Here is a 21,612-nt window from a genome sequence, read left to right as displayed (position 1 = left end):
GAAAATTTTTTTGAGAAGCACCCAGAAAATAATAATTATATCTGATGAATCCTTTTTCGATATAATTACAATTGATTGGAATAAAATTTTTTTGAGTTTAAGGTCAGTTTTTGTTCTTAATTATAATTGTTCTGTTGTTATTATTTCAAAATTATCTCATAAATAAATTATCATTATTTTTTAAGCCAAATTTATTTATGAATATTGAATTAAAGTAATAAAAAATAAAGGATTTAAAAAAGGTTTTTTATATTAAAAAATTTAGGATAAATGTAAAATTAATAAAATTTCAAGTTTAAATATAAGTAGAATTCGGTCGTTAAATAAATAAATAAATAGCTGTAAATGAATAAATAAATAAATAAATTTAGTGAGGTGTGTAAGAACGACAAAGTGTAAATGATAAGCCTGATTAGAGCAATAAAGAAAGTAAATCGGTGAATAGAAAGGTGAGAAAAAGAGCGATAACATTTAAGTATTTTTATGTATTTATTATTTCCTCTTCTTTTTAACTTTACCATTATTATTATTATTGGAAGAAGGAAGGCTCAAGAAGTAAAGGTAGCCCTCTTCTACAGTAGTGTACAAATGGACAGACGACTGATGGCCGGGTAACCCAGATTAACCGCGTTCAACCGATTCCAAGAGTGCGTTCGCCAGTACCGTGGAGTCCGCCGTCCGCGAGCCGACTTTAAACTGCTCGATTTAGTACCACTGCTTTACCGATTTTTCATTCCTTTTTGAATGTTTAACAACTTTATTTTATTTATTCAAGTTTTTGTATATAAATCTAAGCAAAGTTGAGTTAGTAGTCAAGATTTGTTATTAATCAGTGCGATAAATATTTTTTTTGTTTAATTACTTTGAGATTAAGGACTGTGTTTACAACACGTGTAAGTATTTTTTTTTTTTCATTAATATTTTCTGTCTGACAAGTGGCCTTGAGAGAGCACAATAGTGATAGTACGGTGAATGACCGGTGTGTATTGACCATTAAATAGTTTACATTATTGTTATTAAATTTATACACAGGAACAGGAATCCGGAAAAAATAAGGCATTGTAAAGTTTAACTGTGTATCCAGGGCAAAATAAAACATCAGATTTTAGGAATATCAGGATTTTATTTAGCTGCAAATTATTTTTGGGCAAATTATTTTGAAATCTGAAAATATTGGACGACTTGAAAGAATTTTGAAATTTAAAGAAATTTTTTGATATTTAGGAAATTGAAATTTTTGAAAGGTGAAAAAAAATTTGAATATTTTTTTTTAAATTTAGTTTTAAGTAATTTTAAAATTACGATTATTTTTTTGAGAAGTTTGCTTGCGTAATTTTTGGAATTTTTTTGAATTTCAAAATTTCAATTTTGGATACAATTTTTTTAATGCTGAGTTAAAAAAATTTTTAAATTTTAAATTAGAAAATTACAACATTTTTGGAAAGGTATAACATTTAAAAAAATTACAACTTAAAAAAAAAAAATTCAGAGATTAAAATTTTTGAAAATTTTAGACATTCAGAGAAAATTACTACAAAATGTAGACAAGTCCATTTTTTATGATAAAAAAATTTTTTTTGATGTAGAAAGTATTAAAATAACAATAAAAAATCATGAGTAAATTTACGATCCATGCAAAAATAAATATCTACTAAGTAAACATCGTTACAATAAACTACATCAATTTTTTACTCTATTTTTAACAGCAATTTAGTTCTTATTGCCTATTATTATACATAAACTCAATTATTATGACTTTTTACTTCTAGCTAACAAGATGATAATGCAGCCGAGCCATTTTTGATCCTAAATAACAATAATCACGCTCAAGATTGCTGAGTTCCAGCAAAATGGCTTATAGAAACACCTGGAGTCATAAAAAATCTAATCATTGTTATTATTATTATTATTACTTAATAATTGCAATTACATTTACCTGTTGTAATGCACTGGAGGTCAAGGCCGAGGTGAACGAGACAGGAAGCAATGAAGTTACGTCTAGCTACGTAGATCACAATTGGATGGATGATAAGCCTGATTTATCCCATCCACATTCTTTCAAAAATAAGCCCAGCAAATTTGATATCGACGTTTCTGGGCTAACTTACACCGACAACAATTCTTCTCAATCTCCGAGTCAAAATCCAAATTCAATAGACACCAAAGCTTGCAAAGGCTCAGCTACCAAATGTTTAAAAAAAGATTTAGAGGATTTTTTAGACGGCCTCAAGGGTAAGAGCGTACTCGACGTTACCGATTCAGTGCAAATAGAAAAGAGGACAAATTCTACGGCTGTAGATCCGCACGAAAGTTTGTTCGATAAAGTTCACAGGCTGGCCAAAAATTATGTTTTAAAAATAAAACTGAACCAATTGAGACAGCCGAGAACGTTCTTTGGTTGTAAGTTAATTTATTTCTCAATTGTATATCGCTTTTGTTATTAACAAAACGCTTACAAAGCTTATTTAACGCTGCTTTGCTATTAAGCTTGTTATGATTAATAATTGTCTTTTTTTTCTTTTGTTAATTTTTTAAGTAATTAATACTTTATCTTGGATAATTGGGGAATTTTCGAGCTGAACATTTGAAAAAGACGATATTTGTATGTCGAAAATAAAATTTCAAATTATCGTAGGTAGAAATGTCACGGAGAAATATAGCTTTAAAATGATTCAAAATGGAGGATGAAACAAATTTTTTTAAAATTGATTCATAAAGAATTTTTAAATTTGGAACAATTTGGTATTAATGTTTAAAAGGGAACACCACTGTGACGGTCGAAAAGAAAAAGGTGTTTTTTGGGAATTTTTTTGATAGAGAAAATAAAGGAATTTGAGGATCGGATTTTTTTCATTTTATTAAAGGCACATTATAGATTATTACCCTAAAGTTTTATTAAAAAATATTTAATTATCACAAAGTTATTAACAATCTCGTAAGAGCACTGGAAAAAATTTTCCCCTCCATGGTCGAATCGATAACTCAAAAACGGATCATCTAAAAATAAAAACCCAAATTGCTTTTCAATCAGTAAGGATGTAGTTGTCGTTGCATGTTCGAAATTTTAAAAATTTTGATTTTAAAGATTTTTTTAGCCGAGTTAAAACAAAAAATAAAAGCAGTAAGAATAGTGAGATAATTTTCAATCAGTCGCCATTTTTTTGGAAATTAAAATTTTCAAAATTCTGTACCTGCGACGATAACTACATCTTTATTGATTAAAAAGCAATTTAGGTTTTTATTTTCAGATAATCCGTTTTTGAGTTATCGATCTGACCATGGAAGGGGACATTTTTTTTAGTGCTCTACGAGATTGTTAATAACTTTGTAATAATTAAATATTTTTTAATAAAAATTTAGAGTAATAATCTTTAATGTACCCTTAATAAAATAAAGAAAATCCGACTCCCAGATTCCTTTATTTTCCCGGTAAAAAAAATTCTCGAGAATAACCTTTTTTTTCCACCGTCACAGTGGTGTTCCCTCTTAAGTAAAAATATTACATGTGATTAGACCTAAATGCAAATTTTCTTAGATGTTCAAATCGGCTCCATATGTCTAGATCTGATAATAAATAAAAAATTTTTTCGTCGCTATTAAAAATTATAATTGTTAAATTGAATCAACTAATTTAAATCAAAATTCTTTTGAGAACGCGCATTTAGAAGTCACATTCAGACATTCAATAAGTTTTTATCAACCTAACTTCTTATGAAATTCTTTTATGAATTTTATTAACTTACGCTATTATTTTAATTGTACAATTGAAAGTAATAATATTAATGTTATTTAAAATTATTTTGAATGTCGTGTAAAAGTAACTGCTCGTTATGAATGATTGCATGAATGATTAATGCAATAAAAAAAAAAAGGGGCAAAATTTATAAATATTTTTGAAGAAAACTTTAGCAGCAAGAAATAAAGATTTGAAGATCGTGGCCTTTAATGGAAAGCGCATGGCTTGACTAACAGCAACTAAACGCTAAAAGTGCCTGGTAAAATTTTGCTTTCAGCTTTGTCGGATGGAAAGAATCCATTTTTAACAGGCTTTGGACTTGGTTTTTTAGCGTTCGGTTTGAAGAAGCTGCTGTTACCGTTAATCATAGGTGCTCAGGTTATTAAAAGTATCCTGATAGCACTTTTTTTGCCAAGTATCATTGGAAGTATTGGTAAAATGGTAGGAAAAGGTAATTAGTTGTTACTTAGCCACTAAATTCAAATAATAGTTATCATGAATTATAATCAATATTCGCTTATTTTTATTGATTATTCAATCTGAGCGGGTTCATCAGTTTTTGTGACTGTTTAGCAGGGGTTTCATCGTTCGCACAGTCTTCACAAGGTGTCACTGCGCAACCGGATGAAAACTTTGAATTCAAAGACAACTCTGATTTCTACAATGATGATTATCTGGCGAAACAACCCTTGGGAACCTTGCCAGCATCTGCAATGTACGAGGAAGGAATGATGCAAGTTCAGAAACCAGACTCGAGGTATTCTTTTATTGACTCAAGATTGTCACCGGTCGCCATGCTTAATGACAGATACTATACCAGGCATGCTGCTAATGGTTACGCGAAAAAACAAGACTTTAAGGTAATACTCATTTATTTTTGCACACCTCATAACGCCAACACCGTTGAGATAGTGTTTTATGATTAACACATCAAGGTCAAGCAATTTTGTGATTTTAAAATGCTTCTATCACAACCATATTGCACTAATCAATCTTATGTTTTCTAAGAAATTATTTTATGTCGCTACGCTGAGAAAAAATTTCTTTTTGAAAAAAATGGGCATTGTTGTGATAAGAAATAAAATTTTCAACAATGTTATTTCTCAGCTGAAGAAATAAAAATTTTTCACGCAGTAACTATTATGTTGAAAAAAGGTTTTTTGTTATACTCGCTCCAAAAGTTCAACTTTTGAGCGCTGGGTGGCGTCCGTACAGGGACTCTTTTCTAGAACTCTACCATACCGTCTTTTTTTCACGGCCTAGGCCGTGAAATGCTTATAGGTCATAAAATGAATGCTTATAGGTCATAGGAGTAAAATTTCGGATCTTGAAGAAAATATTATTATTCTTAGCTGCCAATCTATCTGATCGTTTAATTTCAGGATCTTCTTCTGTAAATAATCTACGTAGAAATTTCGGTTTATTTTCTACGATCTATAATGACTGCAATTTGCTAGTTAAATTAAACGCACCTAGAATAGTTTTTAAAAAAAAATTTTTTTGAAGAAAATGAAATTATTACTTTGATGATTCTTGTTCGATTTTAAAAATACTGTTTTACTAAACTTCTGTTATGATACAAATAACGAGTTCTGCAGAATCATTCTTAGTCCCACGAGCGGAACGAAACAATCATTCGAATTCATTAAAGACCATGCGTTGCTCAATGGAAGTTAATAGTATTATGTATATGGTATTTATACATTTTATTATTTGAAAGTATAATACTATTTATTTTATTAATAAAAAAAGATTTATCACAAGAAATGGAAAATAAATTTTATAGCAAGATTCCAATCAAATTTTTATCGTGGTTTAATTTATTTGTAATAAAAAAAAACGATAAATTATCTGGTGAGATAGATGGAAAAATTAATTAGATCTTTTAAGATTATTCTTAGATCTATCCGAAACACCGCTTAGATAATATCACAATAATAGCTAGAAAATACATAAATTAATCGTTTCCTATTTCGACCTACATGAAGCATTTTTCCAGTAACGGAACTGTCGGAAGATATGTATAATGTATAATACTTCGGTACTATACATGCGGCATAGGGAAATAAGAATGATTGAACTGATAATAAATAATAAGCAGGAGTCAAAAGTAAAAAGAAAAAATAACACTAACGGATTTGTTTCCTCAGATTAATTTAGTTCTTCTTTACGTCTTGTGAAAACAATTTATCACGCAAGCTTGGTACATGTTCATCTATTTATTCCTATAAAGTCATATACCTTGACGTTGTACGATTTATTATATTCACTAAACAAAAAGACAAATTTTTCATTATTTTAACTAATAAACTTGCATGACTTAAAATGCGAAAGTCCTTTACGATTGAAAAATGTTTTTCGCTTTCTTTCTTTAATTATTTTTATTGTGATACTCATGTGAGTTCATGGAACTCAAATAATTTATAGACCACCAAGCCGGTTGAAATCGGTTGATTCGTTCGTGAGTTATCGTTGACGAAGAAGTGATTAATTAAACTCCTATCAAACTTTTGAGCTCAGAGAGCTCAAAACTACACGAAAATTAGATTTTTGAGCTCGAAGAGCTCAAAGACATAATAAGTTCAATTTCGAGCGTTTAATTACGACAGTAGCGGGAAGTTGCAGGGATGGCCTTCAGGGTCAACCGTTTTCCTAATTTTTTTAACTATATAATAAATAGAAAAATTTATTGGAGAAAAATCTAACGCTAAAGTAATGATTACATTGAAAAAAAATTTTTCTGCTCTGCACTATACGAGATCGCGACTGTCACAATCTACACGTTACTATCTAGAGGAGAGTGAGGTTAGGAAAACTGTATACTGACTATGGAGGGTAGAGGTGAAAATGAAAAACCAGTCGAGCATGAAATCAACTTTTCCCATAACCAATGTTAAATAATATTGAATTAAAGGCCATAGTGTACAATAAGGTACTTGTAAATGATAAAAATTAGTAAAGATCTACTTTATATGTCAGATAAATTCAATACGTATATAGTATCAAGACTTATTACTGGAATGTGAAAATTTATTATTTTATTATATACACCCTCCACCTAACATTTATAAACCCTTTGTTGTCGTCCTTCGTTAAATTATGTAAGCATTATAACTGCTTAAACATAGAATTTATAGTAGAAGTGATAAACGTAAAATTAGAAACGATTCCAATTGTTAAATTAATAAATGTTAAATTAACAAATCTTGAACAATAGTAAGAATGAAATGCTGCTTCTAGCTTCAAACAATTGTATTTTACAAAACTTACCATTTGTTTTAAACGTTTGCACTGTTTAACCAGATTTGAAGCACGTCTTTTTTTAGCAGTTGTTCTTTCCAAATTCATTGAAGTCGACTTTTGACTCTGTAATCGATTCCGTAAGATTCGACAAGATTTACATCTCGGATTAGCTTGGTTTCTTTTATAAATGTCATCACCAACTATCACATTTTTACAAAGTTTTGAATACCTGAAAATTAATGTAAATATATTAATTCAATTCGTATAAATTCTGTCCTCAGTAGTTCATACATTCACTTATCAAAAAACAAGCAATCCTTACTTAGTACTGTCAATCTAAGTACCAACGCATATAGGCCACCTTTCCACTGATTTTAAGTAGTTATAGACACAACTTAATGAATGCAATTTTTCGTTTAGAGGTAGTTCTTCATTGTTAGGAAAAATAACTAACTTGTTTAAAATAATCAATGATTGTTTTAAAAAAATAGATGTATCTACTCGAACATTAATTAATACATACAGTAATAGATGTATCCTTGTTTAAGCGTAACCGAATTTTGATCTGCTGAGTTGTTGGGTCCATTCGCATGAATACAAATCCATTGGGCTTGGGTATATACAGCCAAAACGGCGGTAATTTTGGAGCTTCGATTTCTTGCAGATTATAGGAATCCTTAGATGCGTCTTGACTGAGAGGTGGTTCTATCAAGTCTTGTTCACTTTGAACAACAGCACCTATTGGATTATTAGGAACATCTTCATCTGCTAATATTTTCGGTGGCTCGATGTTGTTTTCGTGCACTTGAAACAGCTCTTCGTCTCCAGAGTTATTTAAATGTAAGCTTGGCTTTTCCAGTTCATCTACAGTACTTGTTAGAAGCTCCTGTTCAAGTATCGGAATAAACTGATGCTGGATCATTGGTAAAGCTTCTTCTTTAAGTATTTTTTTTTCCTAAAGGCATAATCTTGAGCTCTCTTTTTATGTACAGTTTCTCGTACATTTTTATTTGTTCCTCTTTAAAATGGAGATGACAGATGTAATCAGTAGCCTTTAATTCAATACCCAACGAAATTTTCCAATTTTGTAATCTCGCCGATGTCTGTGAAATTAGATAAATAAAAAATTAATATGCCTTCGTTGACTAAAAAAATTATAGAAATGAGCAATGGTTTATAAAATAAATTTTTCATAATAAATTGATTTACATACTGTTGGTTAGAAATACGAAATAGACTGAGGCGAACCATTTTTTTTTATTTTTGGATTTACGCCCACTTGGACAACTTTTCACAACACAAACTTTACCCATAACTGTTTTGGTATTCACGTACTTTTTTATAAAATTAAATGTTAATAAACCAATAAGCGTACTATTCACAGTTTATGAAATAAAATCACTTTAGGTGCACGTTCCCTTATAATATTTTTTTAAGGTTATATTTACTATATTATTCTGTACTACGTAAGTTATTGAAATTTTAAATAATTGACTACTCTAGTCGACAATGATTTTACATTTTTCAACTCGGCATACTTCAATTCATCTACAATTGCTACATTCATACCATACCCTTTGTGTAAACCAGCGCGATTGTGGAAGAATTTTGAACTGTTATTTATAGCATACAGCTGGACACTTTTTCAACTTTTCTCCCATATGAGATGATTCTCCTTACCTCTACCCTCCATAATACTGACGGAAGCAATAGTATCGTGAATGGCACCCGAATGGATCCTGACGGTCACCATCCAAACTGCTACTCGCAGCTGTACAGATTGTACCGGTAATGATTCACTCTTTACTATACAGTAGATGGTGCCGAGCAGAAAACTTCTTTTTAGTGTACTTTCAGTTTTTTTTCCATTTATGTTGGTAATAAAGGAAATGACGTAAATAGATGGCGCGTTGTAAGCGTGCGTTATTTAAAATAGAATAGTCGGTTTGACTTAATGAAGGTGTTTGCATGATCTACGGTAAATTTTGTCCTGTGTGCGCATGCACGTTATAATAATAGCTCGTCCTGAGTTCAGTGAGGAAAATACTGCGAAATATTTGAGTTATCATTTATAATTATCCATAAATAATTGAAAATAATAAATTTAGTTACAGACATTGATAAAATAACCTGGAAAATGGTTGACCCCAAAGACCATCCCTGTAACTTTCCGCTTGATTTTTTTTTTAGTTTAAAAATTTTTTCTCTTAACTCAAAAAATTATTTTCTTGAAAATTCTATTCTTAGTTCAAGATTTTTTTCTCGAATCAAGTTGACTTTTTTATCATTGTAACCTAATTTTTATTAAAAATTTAATAAACTTGATGAATCATGCACTTAAAAATTTTTCGAATTATTAGTTATTGTTACCAAAATTTCAGCATTTTTCTGTTATATTTTGTCAATTTAATGACATCAAAAATATTTTTACTATCGGCTTAACAGTTAGAATGCAATAAATTTAGATTTTATGAAATTTTGAATGTGTCATCAATGAAACTCATTAAAGTTTCTTATATTATAAATTTTATCTATTAGAAATAATTGTTAAAGAATAAAATTAACAAAATAACCTAATAATTCTTAATTTCCAGGTATTTCACGAGATTCCTTCAAGTTCTCTTCTTCTAACAAACTACGATCCATTCTATTCGCCCTTGCTCTCTCGACTGGACGCAGTATTTTCCCGTCTTGGACACACCACTGAGGGATGTCGCGAATACGCGGTATGTGCCATGTATCGCAGCCCGGCCCGTTTTGCACCGTATTCAAACCTCATATCAGCTCAATTATCCCGCGAATTGAATGAATTACGTCGACCGGCGAGTGACAATCCCGAAACGCTGAGATTCTTCCGGTACATGAAAGCCGCCAAAGATGGCCAGGACGGAGTGAAGTGCGAAGACGTTTACGTAAATTGTGAAATAGCCAGAGATGATCCTAGTTTAAGGCAAAATCAAGCCATGCTTGCAACCTATCAGGATATCGACAAACTTGTTCACGCCAGAAAATTATAGGAACTAAATGTATAGATTTAGATAATTATTTATTTATTTATTAATTTATTTTTTGTTAAATTTATTTATTTTTGACTTAGTTCTAAAGAGTGATTAGTTTGTGGCATCACAGACTGTTTTTGATATCAAAGTGGTTGTTTAAGAATAAAACAAACAGATTATTATAATTAATTTAATTAAATATTTTTAAGTAACTAAAATAATTTATTTAAAAATTCATCCAGTGGAACTGGAATTTATTTTGAATTATTTATTTATTATTTATAAAGTAATGATGGATTTAAATTTATAATTACTTCATTGAAAAAAATTTATATTAAAAATATATCAAAACTAAATAAATAATTAATAAAATATGTATAAAAAATACAGTTTTGATAGCTAACTCTTGGACGATTTTCGTACATACTTTACATATTTTAAACTGTAGTGAAGAAATGCATCTACACAGAAAAAAAGAAAGTATTGAGTCCAGCGTAAATTTTCTTAAATCAAGACAATCTTAAGGGAGATTGAAAATTTCTTGAATGAAGTTAAAATTTCTTTAAGCTAAGAAAAGTTCTTTTTGCTCCAAAATAACTTCAGTCTTTTTTACAATTTTCTTGGTTCAAGAAATTTTTTTTTTTCTGTGTATGAAAACAAAAAAAAAACATATTTCAATCTCTATGAAATATACGAATATAAGAATCTGTTAATAAATATTTATATATTTTTTTTACATGGAATTCTAATTTATTTTCAAAATAAATTTTTGATCGCCAAAAAAATATTTGTTGAAAATAGATTTAACAAATCTATACATATATTTTTGATATAAATTTTTTCATGGGAACAAAGGCAATTAAATTTATAGTTCAATATATAATATATAATATGATATATATGATTAATGAATTATCATGAAGGTATATTAGATAGAACATAACCATCACGAGTCAGTAATCAAATATTTAAATTATTAATTTTATCATGATAATGAAGCGGTATAATTACATTTTGTTGAAATTAAGCATTTTGATTAATTCGAAAATTGATCATTATTAAGCTTATTGTATTGTTATCATTTAAACATCTACAATTATCTTTAGTGCTCAATTAAAATGATAATATATTCACCATTAGAGTTTCGTAAGCTTGTATAATACAATTGTAAAAATAAAAGCTCAAAAAAGTTTATCTGGAGGTGTAGAGTGACACATTTTTTAAAAAACGATCCGAGGTATTAAATGAAATTTTTCAAAGAGAATAAATAAAAATTTAACAAGTATGTGAAGAATACGGAAGGAATTAAGAAAAATACTGATGAAATTTGTATAAAATTATTTATTTGGTAATCTAAAAATCTAAAATGAGTTTATAACACAATTTTTCAGTCATAGTTTCATTGATGTAATATATGCTGTAAATTTAAATGTTTTTACTAATTATGAAACCCAGTTTATCTAGAAATTTTCTACCTCTGCACTAAAATGAGAAAAAAAAATTTTCAACTGAAAAAAATAAACTTGGACTAACAAAATCATTCTGAAGAATTTGCAACAGTATGATTTTCAATGAAAAAGACAATTTTTTGTATGAAATAAAATTTATTAGTTTAAAAACTTTTTTGTTTAGTTTGAGAAAGTAAAGTTTTTAAGGTAATTTTTTTGGTTTGATCTTTTTTCCTTTCGAATCAAGATCATTTTCTTACCATGATACCGTTTTCACATACAATTTAGAAAAGTACAGTATTATATTAATATTATTAAATAATTATAATCAAAAACAAAAAATTTTCATCTAGAATTTTTATTTAAAATAATGTCGATAAAAAAGGCAGATTGACACAGAACCAAAATTTTTAATGAAAACAAATTTACTTGACTCAAGAAAATTAAATTTACATCATTAGAACTAAAAATTTGTGCTCACTTAGAAACAATTTAATTCGTTCGAAAAAATTTCTTGTACCAAGTAAATTTTATTTTTTCTGCAAGCTTTAAAAAATTTTCGCAGACTAACTTAATCCTTAAAATGTTTTTACGAGAGTAAACTCTTTCCATTCTAAATACGGAGAATTACAACCGTTCTTATTAAAAAAAAGAAAACATCTTTATTTTGTCAGTAATTTTCTCAAATTCTTCCGACTAATAAATTCGTTCCTCAATAAATTTTTCCAATTAAAAGTTTCAACCTGACATAAAAAGTTCATTAAACTGTTAAACATACGGCAGAAAATCCCACTATTCATATCATTTTATGACGCACACCTAACTGTTATGTCAAGAAACGAATACCCATTTTTTTGAAAGCCATTAAGAAGAAATCCAGTTCCGGTTAGCCATCCTTTCCTGAACTTTCACTTTCCAGTTAAAAAAAAAAATCCTTTTTTTAAAATCCTTTTTCTGTTCCTTCTCAATAACAAACCCACGCATCCATGTCTTGATCTTACAATTCACTTACACTACTTTATATATTAACCATTATATACCCACAATACCCAACATATAACATACATAATACCGTTTCGCATATAAATACAAATCGCCAGTCAAAACCGTCACTCGGTCACAAGCCCGTTTCATTTCGCACTTCTTCGTCTTCAGTATTTTTTATCCTCGGCCTCATTACTGTCTCGATCGAAATTTTAAAAGTCGAACCACTTGATCCAATTTTGTATTAGTGATTTTCCGTAAGTATTAAGTATTAAGTATTCATTACTTAGTTATTGAGTCGGAAAATTCATTCAACTCAATTAAACATAGAATTTCGTAAAATCTGCGCCAAATTAAATTAATTTAATAAATAAAGTCAATCTTAATATAAGTTAACATTAACATTAAGAAGAATTTGAAGACATTCTCTCTCGATGGAAGTCCTCATTGGCTTGTCAAGATAACGGTATTGTTGTGATCGTTGTACGTGTCGAGTGTACACAAAACTAACCGGTAGTTTACTGGAGAACCGCGTGGATAGCAACACTGCGCTTAAATTTTTCAGTTTATTTTGTTTCGTTTATATTATTATTGATTATTAATTACAGTTCGTTTTATTTTGTATTTAAATTTGAATATCACTGTAGCTATTTCGCATTTTTGATCAATTAATAAATTAATTTATTCTATCAACGACATGGAATGTAAATTACTGTTATACACTTCGGAAATTTTATGGCTTATCCATAAAAATATAAAAAATATGTGAGTAATAAAAATGTTTTTTTATTTTTATCGGCTTTCTTAAACGAAATTGGTGTGCATTTTTTTTATAATTATTGTAACTTTAAAACTTAAGGATTGGTTGTAAATTATTGGATAAAATTTGTAGATTATGAATAATTTTAATGATAGTAATTAATTTTTTTTTTCAGATGAAGATATTTTGAAAATCAAAAGATGGAATTGATGAAATCTTTGTTAGAGAAGTTTTTGTTATCTCTATTGGTAACGTCGGTTTTGACGGTTACCTTTGAAGACACATCGACTGAAAGTAAACGTAAGTAATTTTATCGGTATGTAAAAATATAGACTTCAAGATAAATTATAATTAGTTTTATCAAATGATAAATTTTTTTTTTTTTCAATTTTATAAAATTTTAGTGCTGAAATTTTACAAAATTTTATAAAGACTTGGAAAATTTTGTAAAATGATATATAAAATTCATAAAATCTTGTTAGCATGAAACTCATATATTTTCATATAATTTTAATAAAAATTTCATGAAATTATATAATTTAAAAATTGACAAAAATTTATCGAAGACAGAGAGATAATTATCATAAAATTCTAAAGAATTTTGTAGACTTTTATTTGTTAGAAAATCTTGTCACGATATAATTTCATACACAGAAAAAAAGGTTCACTTGAACCAAGAAAATATTTTTGTTCCTAATTGTTTTCTTGAGCGAAGAGAAAATTTTTTTTTGACACAAAAAATTTCACTTATTCCAACAAAATTAATTCTCTTTCTTTAAGAAAATACGTATCCTGGTCCAAGAAAATTTATTTATTTTGTCAATTTTCGTAATTCAATTTTAATTTTGTTTTTTAATTTAATATTCTTTACACACTGAATATTATTTTATAAAATCACTGTAAAAAGCATGATTTTAAAGATTAATTTTGAGTTAAAATCTAGGAACAGAAAAAAGAAATTAAGACTTTCAGATATGAATATTTACACAAAATAAATGTTGCATGAAAAATTTTTTCCATTTAAATGGATGTACATTTATTTAGATAAACAATTTTTTACAAAAACATTTCATTTGTAATAAATACATGAATTAAAGCTATTCTTAATACTACATATATCCATTTACAAAACTACAATCAAATAGTGTCCGAGTATTTTAACTCATACTACATAATTTTTGTTGACTGAAGATTAATACATTTCACAAAGAAAAAGTCTCATATAATTATAAAAAATTTCCCTGAATAAAAAAAAGTATTGAGACAAAGGAAAAAATATTGAAAAGTATTGGATTGACTAGAAAACCAATAATTTTCAATCGTTTTTTCGTTTTCCCAATACTTTTTCTTCATCAGGGTCACTAGGAAAATCACGACATTTCTTAAACATGAACTGTATGCAATACATAAACAACACGATTATCAGAATTGATATGATCGTAACCATCGTCCAACACCACCACGATGCCATAATTATTTAATTATTTTATTTCTAAATCAATGAGGACCCTAGATGATCGATGATTTTTAAAACAGAATTTAATTACAGTTTTTTGAATTACAAAACTGAATTCTTGTAGTTTCTCATGAGATTTTCCTTATTTTTGCTAGGATTATCACTGAGTTTTATTGCAACAATTTGAACTTTTTTGAAAAACAATATCCTGTAACATGAATTTTATTATTACTTATTGGGTTAATTGAAAAATTCCATTGCAAATCAACGTTAAAATTAAATCATATAAATATTTGGATATAAACCACTGTCAAAAATTAATTCATTGTAAAAAGAACAATATCTAAATTTTTGTAAACATTCATCGCATTTTTGAAAGTTTCTCACCTTAAATCTCACTATGTAATTAGCCTTAAATCTAACTATTTCACAAGCGTAAATAAAATTATTTTAAAGACACTTGACACTTTATTTAACACCACTGACAGTAATAACTATGAATAAAGTACAATAATGTAAATAGACAAGAATCAAGTAATATGAACTGTAGTTGTACTACTTGCTAGTAAGCTTTTGGATTAAGGTTGTTATATTAAACACAGATATTTTGACCAAATTTTATTTTGGCCGCCAGTTTGATCGTTCTCCTTGATGATATCACATTCCAAATATCGATTTATGAAAAAGTTCCCCCTTTTCCGGGTTCTACTTGTAAACCATCGAATGATATAATACAATAGGGTGTTCAGTTTTCCAGCCCTCGCCAGATGTTTTTTGGACCCCACCATCGAGTTTTCTTTTTACTAGGTCACAAAAATTTTAAAAGACTGAAAAGTACCTAAAGTAAGGTTTTTTTGGTTTATTTGATTGAAATAATCTTAGAATTCCAAAAACATTTCAGAAAATATTATTTTATAAAATATCTGTGTTTAATATAACAACCTTAATCCAAAAGCTTACTAGCAAGTAGTACAACTACAGTTCATATTACTTGATTCTTGTCTATTTACATTATTGTACTTTATTCATAGTTATTACTGTCAGTGGTGTTAAATAAAGTGTCAAGTGTCTTTAAAATAATTTTATTTACGCTTGTGAAATAGTTAGATTTAAGGCTAATTACATAGTGAGATTTAAGGTGAGAAACTTTCAAAAATGCGATGAATGTTTACAAAAAATTTAGATATTGTTCTTTTTACAATGAATTAATTTTTGACAGTGGTTTATATCCAAATATTTATATGATTTAATTTTAACGTTGATTTGCAATGGAATTTTTTCAATTAACCCAATAAGTAATAATAAAATTCATGTTACAGGATATTGTTTTTCAAAAAAGTTCAAATTGTTGCAATAAAACTCAGTGATAATCCTAGCAAAAAATAAGGAAAATCTCATGAGAAACTACAAGAATTCAGTTTTGTAATTCAAAAAACTGTAATTAAATTCTGTTTTAAAAATCATCGATCATCTAGGGTCCTCATTGATTTAGAAATAAAATAATTAAATAATTATGGCATCGTGGTGGTGTTGGACGATGGTTACGATCATATCAATTCTGATAATCGTGTTGTTTATGTATTGCATACAGTTCATGTTTAAGAAATGTCGTGATTTTCCTAGTGACCCTGATGAAGAAAAAGTATTGGGACAAAGAAAAAACGATTGAAAATTATTGGTTTTCTAGTCAATCCAATACTTTTCAATATTTTTTCCTTTGTCTCAATACTTTTTTTTATTCAGGGAAATTTTTTATAATTATATGAGACTTTTTCTTTGTGAAATGTATTAATCTTCAGTCAACAAAAATTATGTAGTATGAGTTAAAATACTCGGACACTATTTGATTGTAGTTTTGTAAATGGATATATGTAGTATTAAGAATAGCTTTAATTCATGTATTTATTACAAATGAAATGTTTTTGTAAAAAATTATTTATCTAAATAAATGTACATCCATTTAAATGGAAAAATTTTTCATGCAACATTTATTTTGTGTAAATATTTATATCTGAAAGTCTTAATTTCTTTTTTCTGTTCCTAGATTTTAACACAAAATTAATCTTAAAAATCATGCTTTTTACAGTGATTTTATAAAATAATATTCAGTGTGTAAAGAATATTAAATTTAAAAAAAACATATGTAGTAACATATTTTAGTATGTTATGATCAATTAAGTTCAAAAATTCAAATTTTCCAAGCGTATACGCTTGGTAGAGATAATGCGTCCCTTTTCTTTATTACCATTTTTTCAATCGAAATTACGGAAAAATTCATTTTTTTTATGGTCGACTTCATGAAATTTACCGAGAACTGAATAAATTTTACAGTAGACTACGGAAAAATTTGTTGAAAAAAAAGTTAAAAAAAAATTATCTCACTTACTGACAAATGACCAGTTCGTGCCATTCGTCCCATGATTACCGTGAATTTAACGGTAATTTTTAAAGAAATTTCTTGTTGCCTGAAATATTCAACTCAGCTTTCTTTCTGACACAAATTTTATTAAATTTTTTATCGGTTGTAATGGTATTCGTTAATAATATATATGTCCTGTACATTATCTAAATTCATAAAAATATTGTTCTTCTTCAAATACTAAATTTTGACAGATAAAATTTATGTTTTTCAGATGGAAAAGTCAATTTCGAAATCAATGACTTTCGAGAATCACAAACGAACTCAAACAACACCCGCCAGGGAAAAAATTTGTTTGACTGGATTGGATTCGGTACCGGTCAGCACGTGGATCCTTATATTGCAAAAATGAACGAGAATTGTTTGGGCGGAGATTTCGCAGAATGTTTTAAATCACGTGCCATAAACTCACTGTCGGAGTTTTTCCAGCAGCATGAATATTATTTAAATGACAATGTAAGGGTTGTCAGAATGGGGCGAGATTTGGTGCAGAAAGTTAATCGGCAGCCGTTCGAATATACTAGTTCACCAAGGTAAATAATAATAATGATTATTAATTTATTAATCATGATAAATTTATGATTTGTGAAATAATTTTGTGTTAATAAGACTTATTTAATTCATTTTTAGGTCAGATGATAGTGAATGGGATCAATTAGTGAAATTTGTCGAAAGAAAAGCGGAAAAATTTTTGAAAACAGTAGCTATTGAAGTTAAAATACCGTCATCGGAAACGGGTGAAAATGAAGTATATTCACCTCGGTTTTTGGACGAAATTGCTGATGAATTAGATACGCTTGAAAATAAAAAGGATACACTTTTTTGTGAGTAATTTTAGGGATTATTATTAAGATATTTGTTTTTATACTGAAAGAAATTTTCTTTGAAAATTACCGTTAAATTCACGGTAATCATGGGACGAATGGCACGAACTGATCATTTGTCAGTAAGTGAGATAATTTTTTTTTAACTTTTTTCAACAAATTTTTCCGTAGTCTACTGTAAAATTTATTCAGTTCTAGGTAAATTTCATGAAATCGACCACAAAATAAATGAATTTTTCTGTAATTTCGATTTAAAAAATGGTAATAAAGAAAAGGGCCACATTATCTCTACTAAGAGTATACGCTTGAAAAATTTGAATTTTTTAACTTAATTGATCATAACATACTGAAATATGTTACTAATTAATTTTAGTTAATTCATGTCCATCGTTTGGAAATTTTTTTTTTTTTTTGTTTGTTTAAAGTCGCATAGACTACTAAGGTCATGAGCGACTACGGTAGGGGGTAAACTTTTGACATTGGAACTCGTATTATCTTTTTGGGCTCAGCAGAATAATACATTTAAATATTTAAAATATTCCTTGTCGTAAGCCGGACTCGAACCCGGTCCAATGCTGAGGTAAGCATGGGCCGGATCCGATAGGCTACTGCCTAGTCATGACTTCATGTCACTTGAATGTTGTAGTAAATTTAAATTCAAGTAGTTTCTTTAAATTGTTCTTGTTAGTGCTAATATTCTTATCTGCAAATCATTGTGAATAACGACCTCTAAGAATTTTGATTTCACGGTGATTTACTCTCACGACAAAATTATATTCAGAATAATATTACACTCATTTGATGTGATTTACAATAAATAAAATTCGACTATTGAATTATTTTATTGTATAATTCTAATCCAAAAAAATTTTTACACCATAAAATTATAAATTTTTAAACTATAAATAATTGCTAGTACAAAATTAAATAAAACTAAGACATTTTAAGCTCAATAAAAATTTTTTTCCTTCAGAATCTTACCCAGTTTTGGATAAGCAATTAATATAGTAGTAGTATGGATTCACAAAATTATGGTACGTTGATTAATTCATTAGCGACTTCTCAAGGTTTTTCAGGAAAGTCCAAAGAAATCGCAGAGAAAACTCTGCGGAACTCGGCCAGTCTAGCTTTTATTCTCAATTTCGCAAGGACTGTAGAAGAGATTCTCAAAATTTGTTCCGGGATTCCTCCGAGCAACCTTAAGAAGTCCCTTTTGAATTAATTAACGCATCATAATCTCGCGAATTCATGCACAGAAAAAAAAACTTCTTATACCAAGAAAATTTGAAGGTAGACAAAAGTTATTTTGGAGCAAGAAGAAATTTTTTTGGCTCAAGAAACTTTCACTCCATTCTAGAAATTTTCAATCTTCCTTAATATTTTCTTGAGCCAAGAAAATTTACCCTCCAGTTAAGAATTTTTTTTTTTAGTGTGTATAAAATTTTTTTAAAATTCTGGACGAAAAAAAAAAATTTATTGAGCTTGAAATATCACATTTTCATTTAATGATTTATTACATTTATGATATAAGTTATTTAATGAAATTATTGTCTATGATTTCATCCATAATTCTTGTAGAATTTATATTTGTGTCATAATATTCATTCCTTAGAATTACCGGCGAAATAAGACAAGGAATTCCGCAGCTTTTTTGATTAATAAAATTTCTCGATAATAATAATTTATAATTCATAAATTATTGTGAAGATAAAAAATTGTTTTTGTTTCAGCACGCAATCGCCTAAAAAAATTATTAATACCAATGTTAATAATTCTGAAGCTCTTTAAACTGAAACTACTACTATTTTTACCGCTAATCCTGGGTCTGGCGTCCTTCAAAAAATTCTTGGGATTTTTGGCGATAGTGATACCAGGTGTGATAGCGTTTTTCAAATTCTGCAAACCTCTGATGAATAATTATCAGCCGCCAGTGTACTCACAAAGTGGAATTGGTTTTCCTCATTACAAGGACTCAAGTAGTTCTGGATATTCTGAAGATCATTATCATGAGCCTAGTTACCATAATTATCAGCCAGATGCGAATTCATACGGTTCAAACCTAGCTTACTCGGGTTACAAGCCCTATTAAATTAAATTAAATTAAATTAATTTAGACAAGGTATAAATTAATTTGATTTAATATTTAGAACTTTCATAAGCATTAGTATTATGTGAAACATGACAAGTGGCATTTAGAGTGTAAATATTGAGAAATGATAAATGACTACGATAATATATATATTTTTGAACTTTGTTGTTTGATTATGTATGTGTAAATTTATTCGTGTAAATGTTTAAATAATTTTGTATGTTTTATCAAGTATGATAATTTGTAAATATATATAAAAAGTTATTTCAATAAAATCTATTTTAAATCTGTTGATACTTTAATTATCTACCTGAAGTTCCGAACGTTCGTAGAGAAAAAATTTAGTTTTTCAAAATGAAATTAAAAAAATTGTTCGACGTAGCTCCTTTGGCTTTAAGAAAAATAATTCCTAAAGCCGAAAAGGCGTATTTAAATAAATGGTCGAAATAGGTTCTAAAGACCTAAAAACGTTGAGATCTAATAAAAAGTTGATTATTAATTATTGAATCGATAACGCTGATAAAGCCCAAGTTTTTTTCAACTGCACGCCTCATAAGCGAAGCGTTGAGGTTGTGCTCTAATCTCGACATTTCAAAAAAAGCAGTTTTCTCGAAACTGAAATTGATTTTTTGTTATTTATATTGCACTTACAGGTTAATTTGAGTGCACTTATATCAAGTCAAATAATTTGTCAGGCACATAAAATATATTTCAATAACAATTTTTTGTTTAACATTGTAAATAATAACATTAAACATAATCTTTTCTGGACATCCGTGTATGGATGGGTGTATGTGGCATCAAAATTGGTCGAAAAAATTATCGTACCGGAATTTTTTTTAATTATCTAAAGTAACACACGACAGAATTTCTTAGTTAATATGAGCGTTCAATTCACTATCGTTAAATTATCATTTATAAAAAACTAATATATGACTGTTGATTTTTTTGTATATTTATCCATACATTTTTATTATAGTATTTTTTTTCCTCACCTTAGAGTTATGGCGCTACTAAACCATAGCAGAGTTTTCTGTTTTTTTTTCTTTATAATTTGATTAATTATTTAATTGTTAGCAGTAATAAATATAAAAAAAAACAATAAAAAAAATTGCTAAACTTCTTTAAAAGCATTTTCTTATTTGTTTAGTGAATAAAAAAAAAAAAAAAAAAAAAAAAAGTCAAATGTAAAATCTTAAGTTGTAACCTTGTGAATGTAACTTCATCTGATATCTATAAATAGTACTTACTTACAAATTACGGTAAAGTTACATTGACTATTGAGGTGTTTTTTTACATTTTATATCTTATTTTAATCAATTTTATTGTAAAAAATGAGATTACGAGGCGTGCACATTCGGATTTTCCAAACTATTTTCAATTTTTCTTGAAAAGACATTAAAAATTTTATTTTAAAATCTTTCAATAAATTTCCCCAATATACAAAAAATTTTTAATCTCAAAAATTGTGATAGATGCTTCATCAATTTCTGTATAACCATTTTCTCGTAAAAATAATTTTTAAGTGTTCTTATACGTTCAAAAAATGACACTGTAGTTTCCAGCGTTGATCGCAATTTTTTGACACAACTTTGGTGTGCTTCATTATTTAATGAAATAGTGGGATGAAAAAATGGTCACTGTAATATTAAAA

The 21,612-nt window shown here is 28.0% G+C and overlaps 3 protein-coding genes across 6 annotated transcripts; 2 read left to right on the top strand and 1 right to left on the bottom strand.

Annotated features, from left to right (window-relative positions):
- Positions 1-573: 573 nt before the first annotated feature.
- On the top strand, positions 574-11,527 carry Osi24 (Protein). 3 transcript variants are annotated; one of them, XM_074244297.1, is made up of 6 exons: positions 574-893; positions 1,033-1,244; positions 1,770-2,400; positions 4,014-4,187; positions 4,310-4,596; positions 9,574-11,527. In XM_074244297.1, the coding sequence occupies exons 3-6, from the start codon at positions 1,851-1,853 to the stop codon at positions 9,994-9,996; spliced, it is 1,434 nt and encodes a 477-aa protein (XP_074100398.1). In that variant the 5' UTR covers positions 574-893; positions 1,033-1,244; positions 1,770-1,850; the 3' UTR covers positions 9,997-11,527. The 3 variants fall into 3 exon arrangements, with proteins under 3 accessions (XP_074100398.1, XP_074100397.1, XP_074100399.1); XM_074244296.1 differs by lacking the exon at positions 1,033-1,244 and having other exon boundaries at positions 575-893; positions 9,574-11,526; XM_074244298.1 differs by lacking the exon at positions 1,033-1,244 and having other exon boundaries at positions 575-893; positions 4,313-4,596; positions 9,574-11,525.
- LOC141528313 (uncharacterized) lies at positions 7,154-8,403 on the bottom strand. 2 transcript variants are annotated; one of them, XM_074244300.1, is made up of 4 exons: positions 8,193-8,234; positions 7,503-8,082; positions 7,302-7,407; positions 7,154-7,208 (listed from the first exon to the last, which is right to left on the bottom strand). In XM_074244300.1, exons 2-3 carry the CDS (start codon positions 7,899-7,901, stop codon positions 7,396-7,398), a joined length of 411 nt encoding a protein of 136 aa, XP_074100401.1. In that variant the 5' UTR covers positions 7,902-8,082; positions 8,193-8,234; the 3' UTR covers positions 7,154-7,208; positions 7,302-7,395. The 2 variants fall into 2 exon arrangements, with proteins under 2 accessions (XP_074100401.1, XP_074100400.1); XM_074244299.1 differs by having other exon boundaries at positions 7,503-8,403.
- Positions 11,528-13,160: 1,633 nt separating the features above from the next.
- Osi2 (DUF1676 domain-containing protein Osi2) lies at positions 13,161-20,066 on the top strand. The gene is made up of 5 exons (XM_074244331.1): positions 13,161-13,175; positions 13,346-13,470; positions 17,260-17,578; positions 17,676-17,869; positions 19,600-20,066. The coding sequence occupies exons 2-5, from the start codon at positions 13,371-13,373 to the stop codon at positions 19,956-19,958; spliced, it is 972 nt and encodes a 323-aa protein (XP_074100432.1). The 5' UTR covers positions 13,161-13,175; positions 13,346-13,370; the 3' UTR covers positions 19,959-20,066.
- Positions 20,067-21,612: the final 1,546 nt, after the last annotated feature.

This window comes from Cotesia typhae, unplaced genomic scaffold, assembly GCF_013202065.1.
Source record: "Cotesia typhae breed Kobodo isofemale line unplaced genomic scaffold, CoteBio_Ctyphae contig_43, whole genome shotgun sequence".
Classification (NCBI taxonomy): Eukaryota; Metazoa; Arthropoda; class Insecta; order Hymenoptera; family Braconidae; genus Cotesia; species Cotesia typhae.
This window is presented reverse-complemented; position numbering and strand designations above follow the sequence as displayed.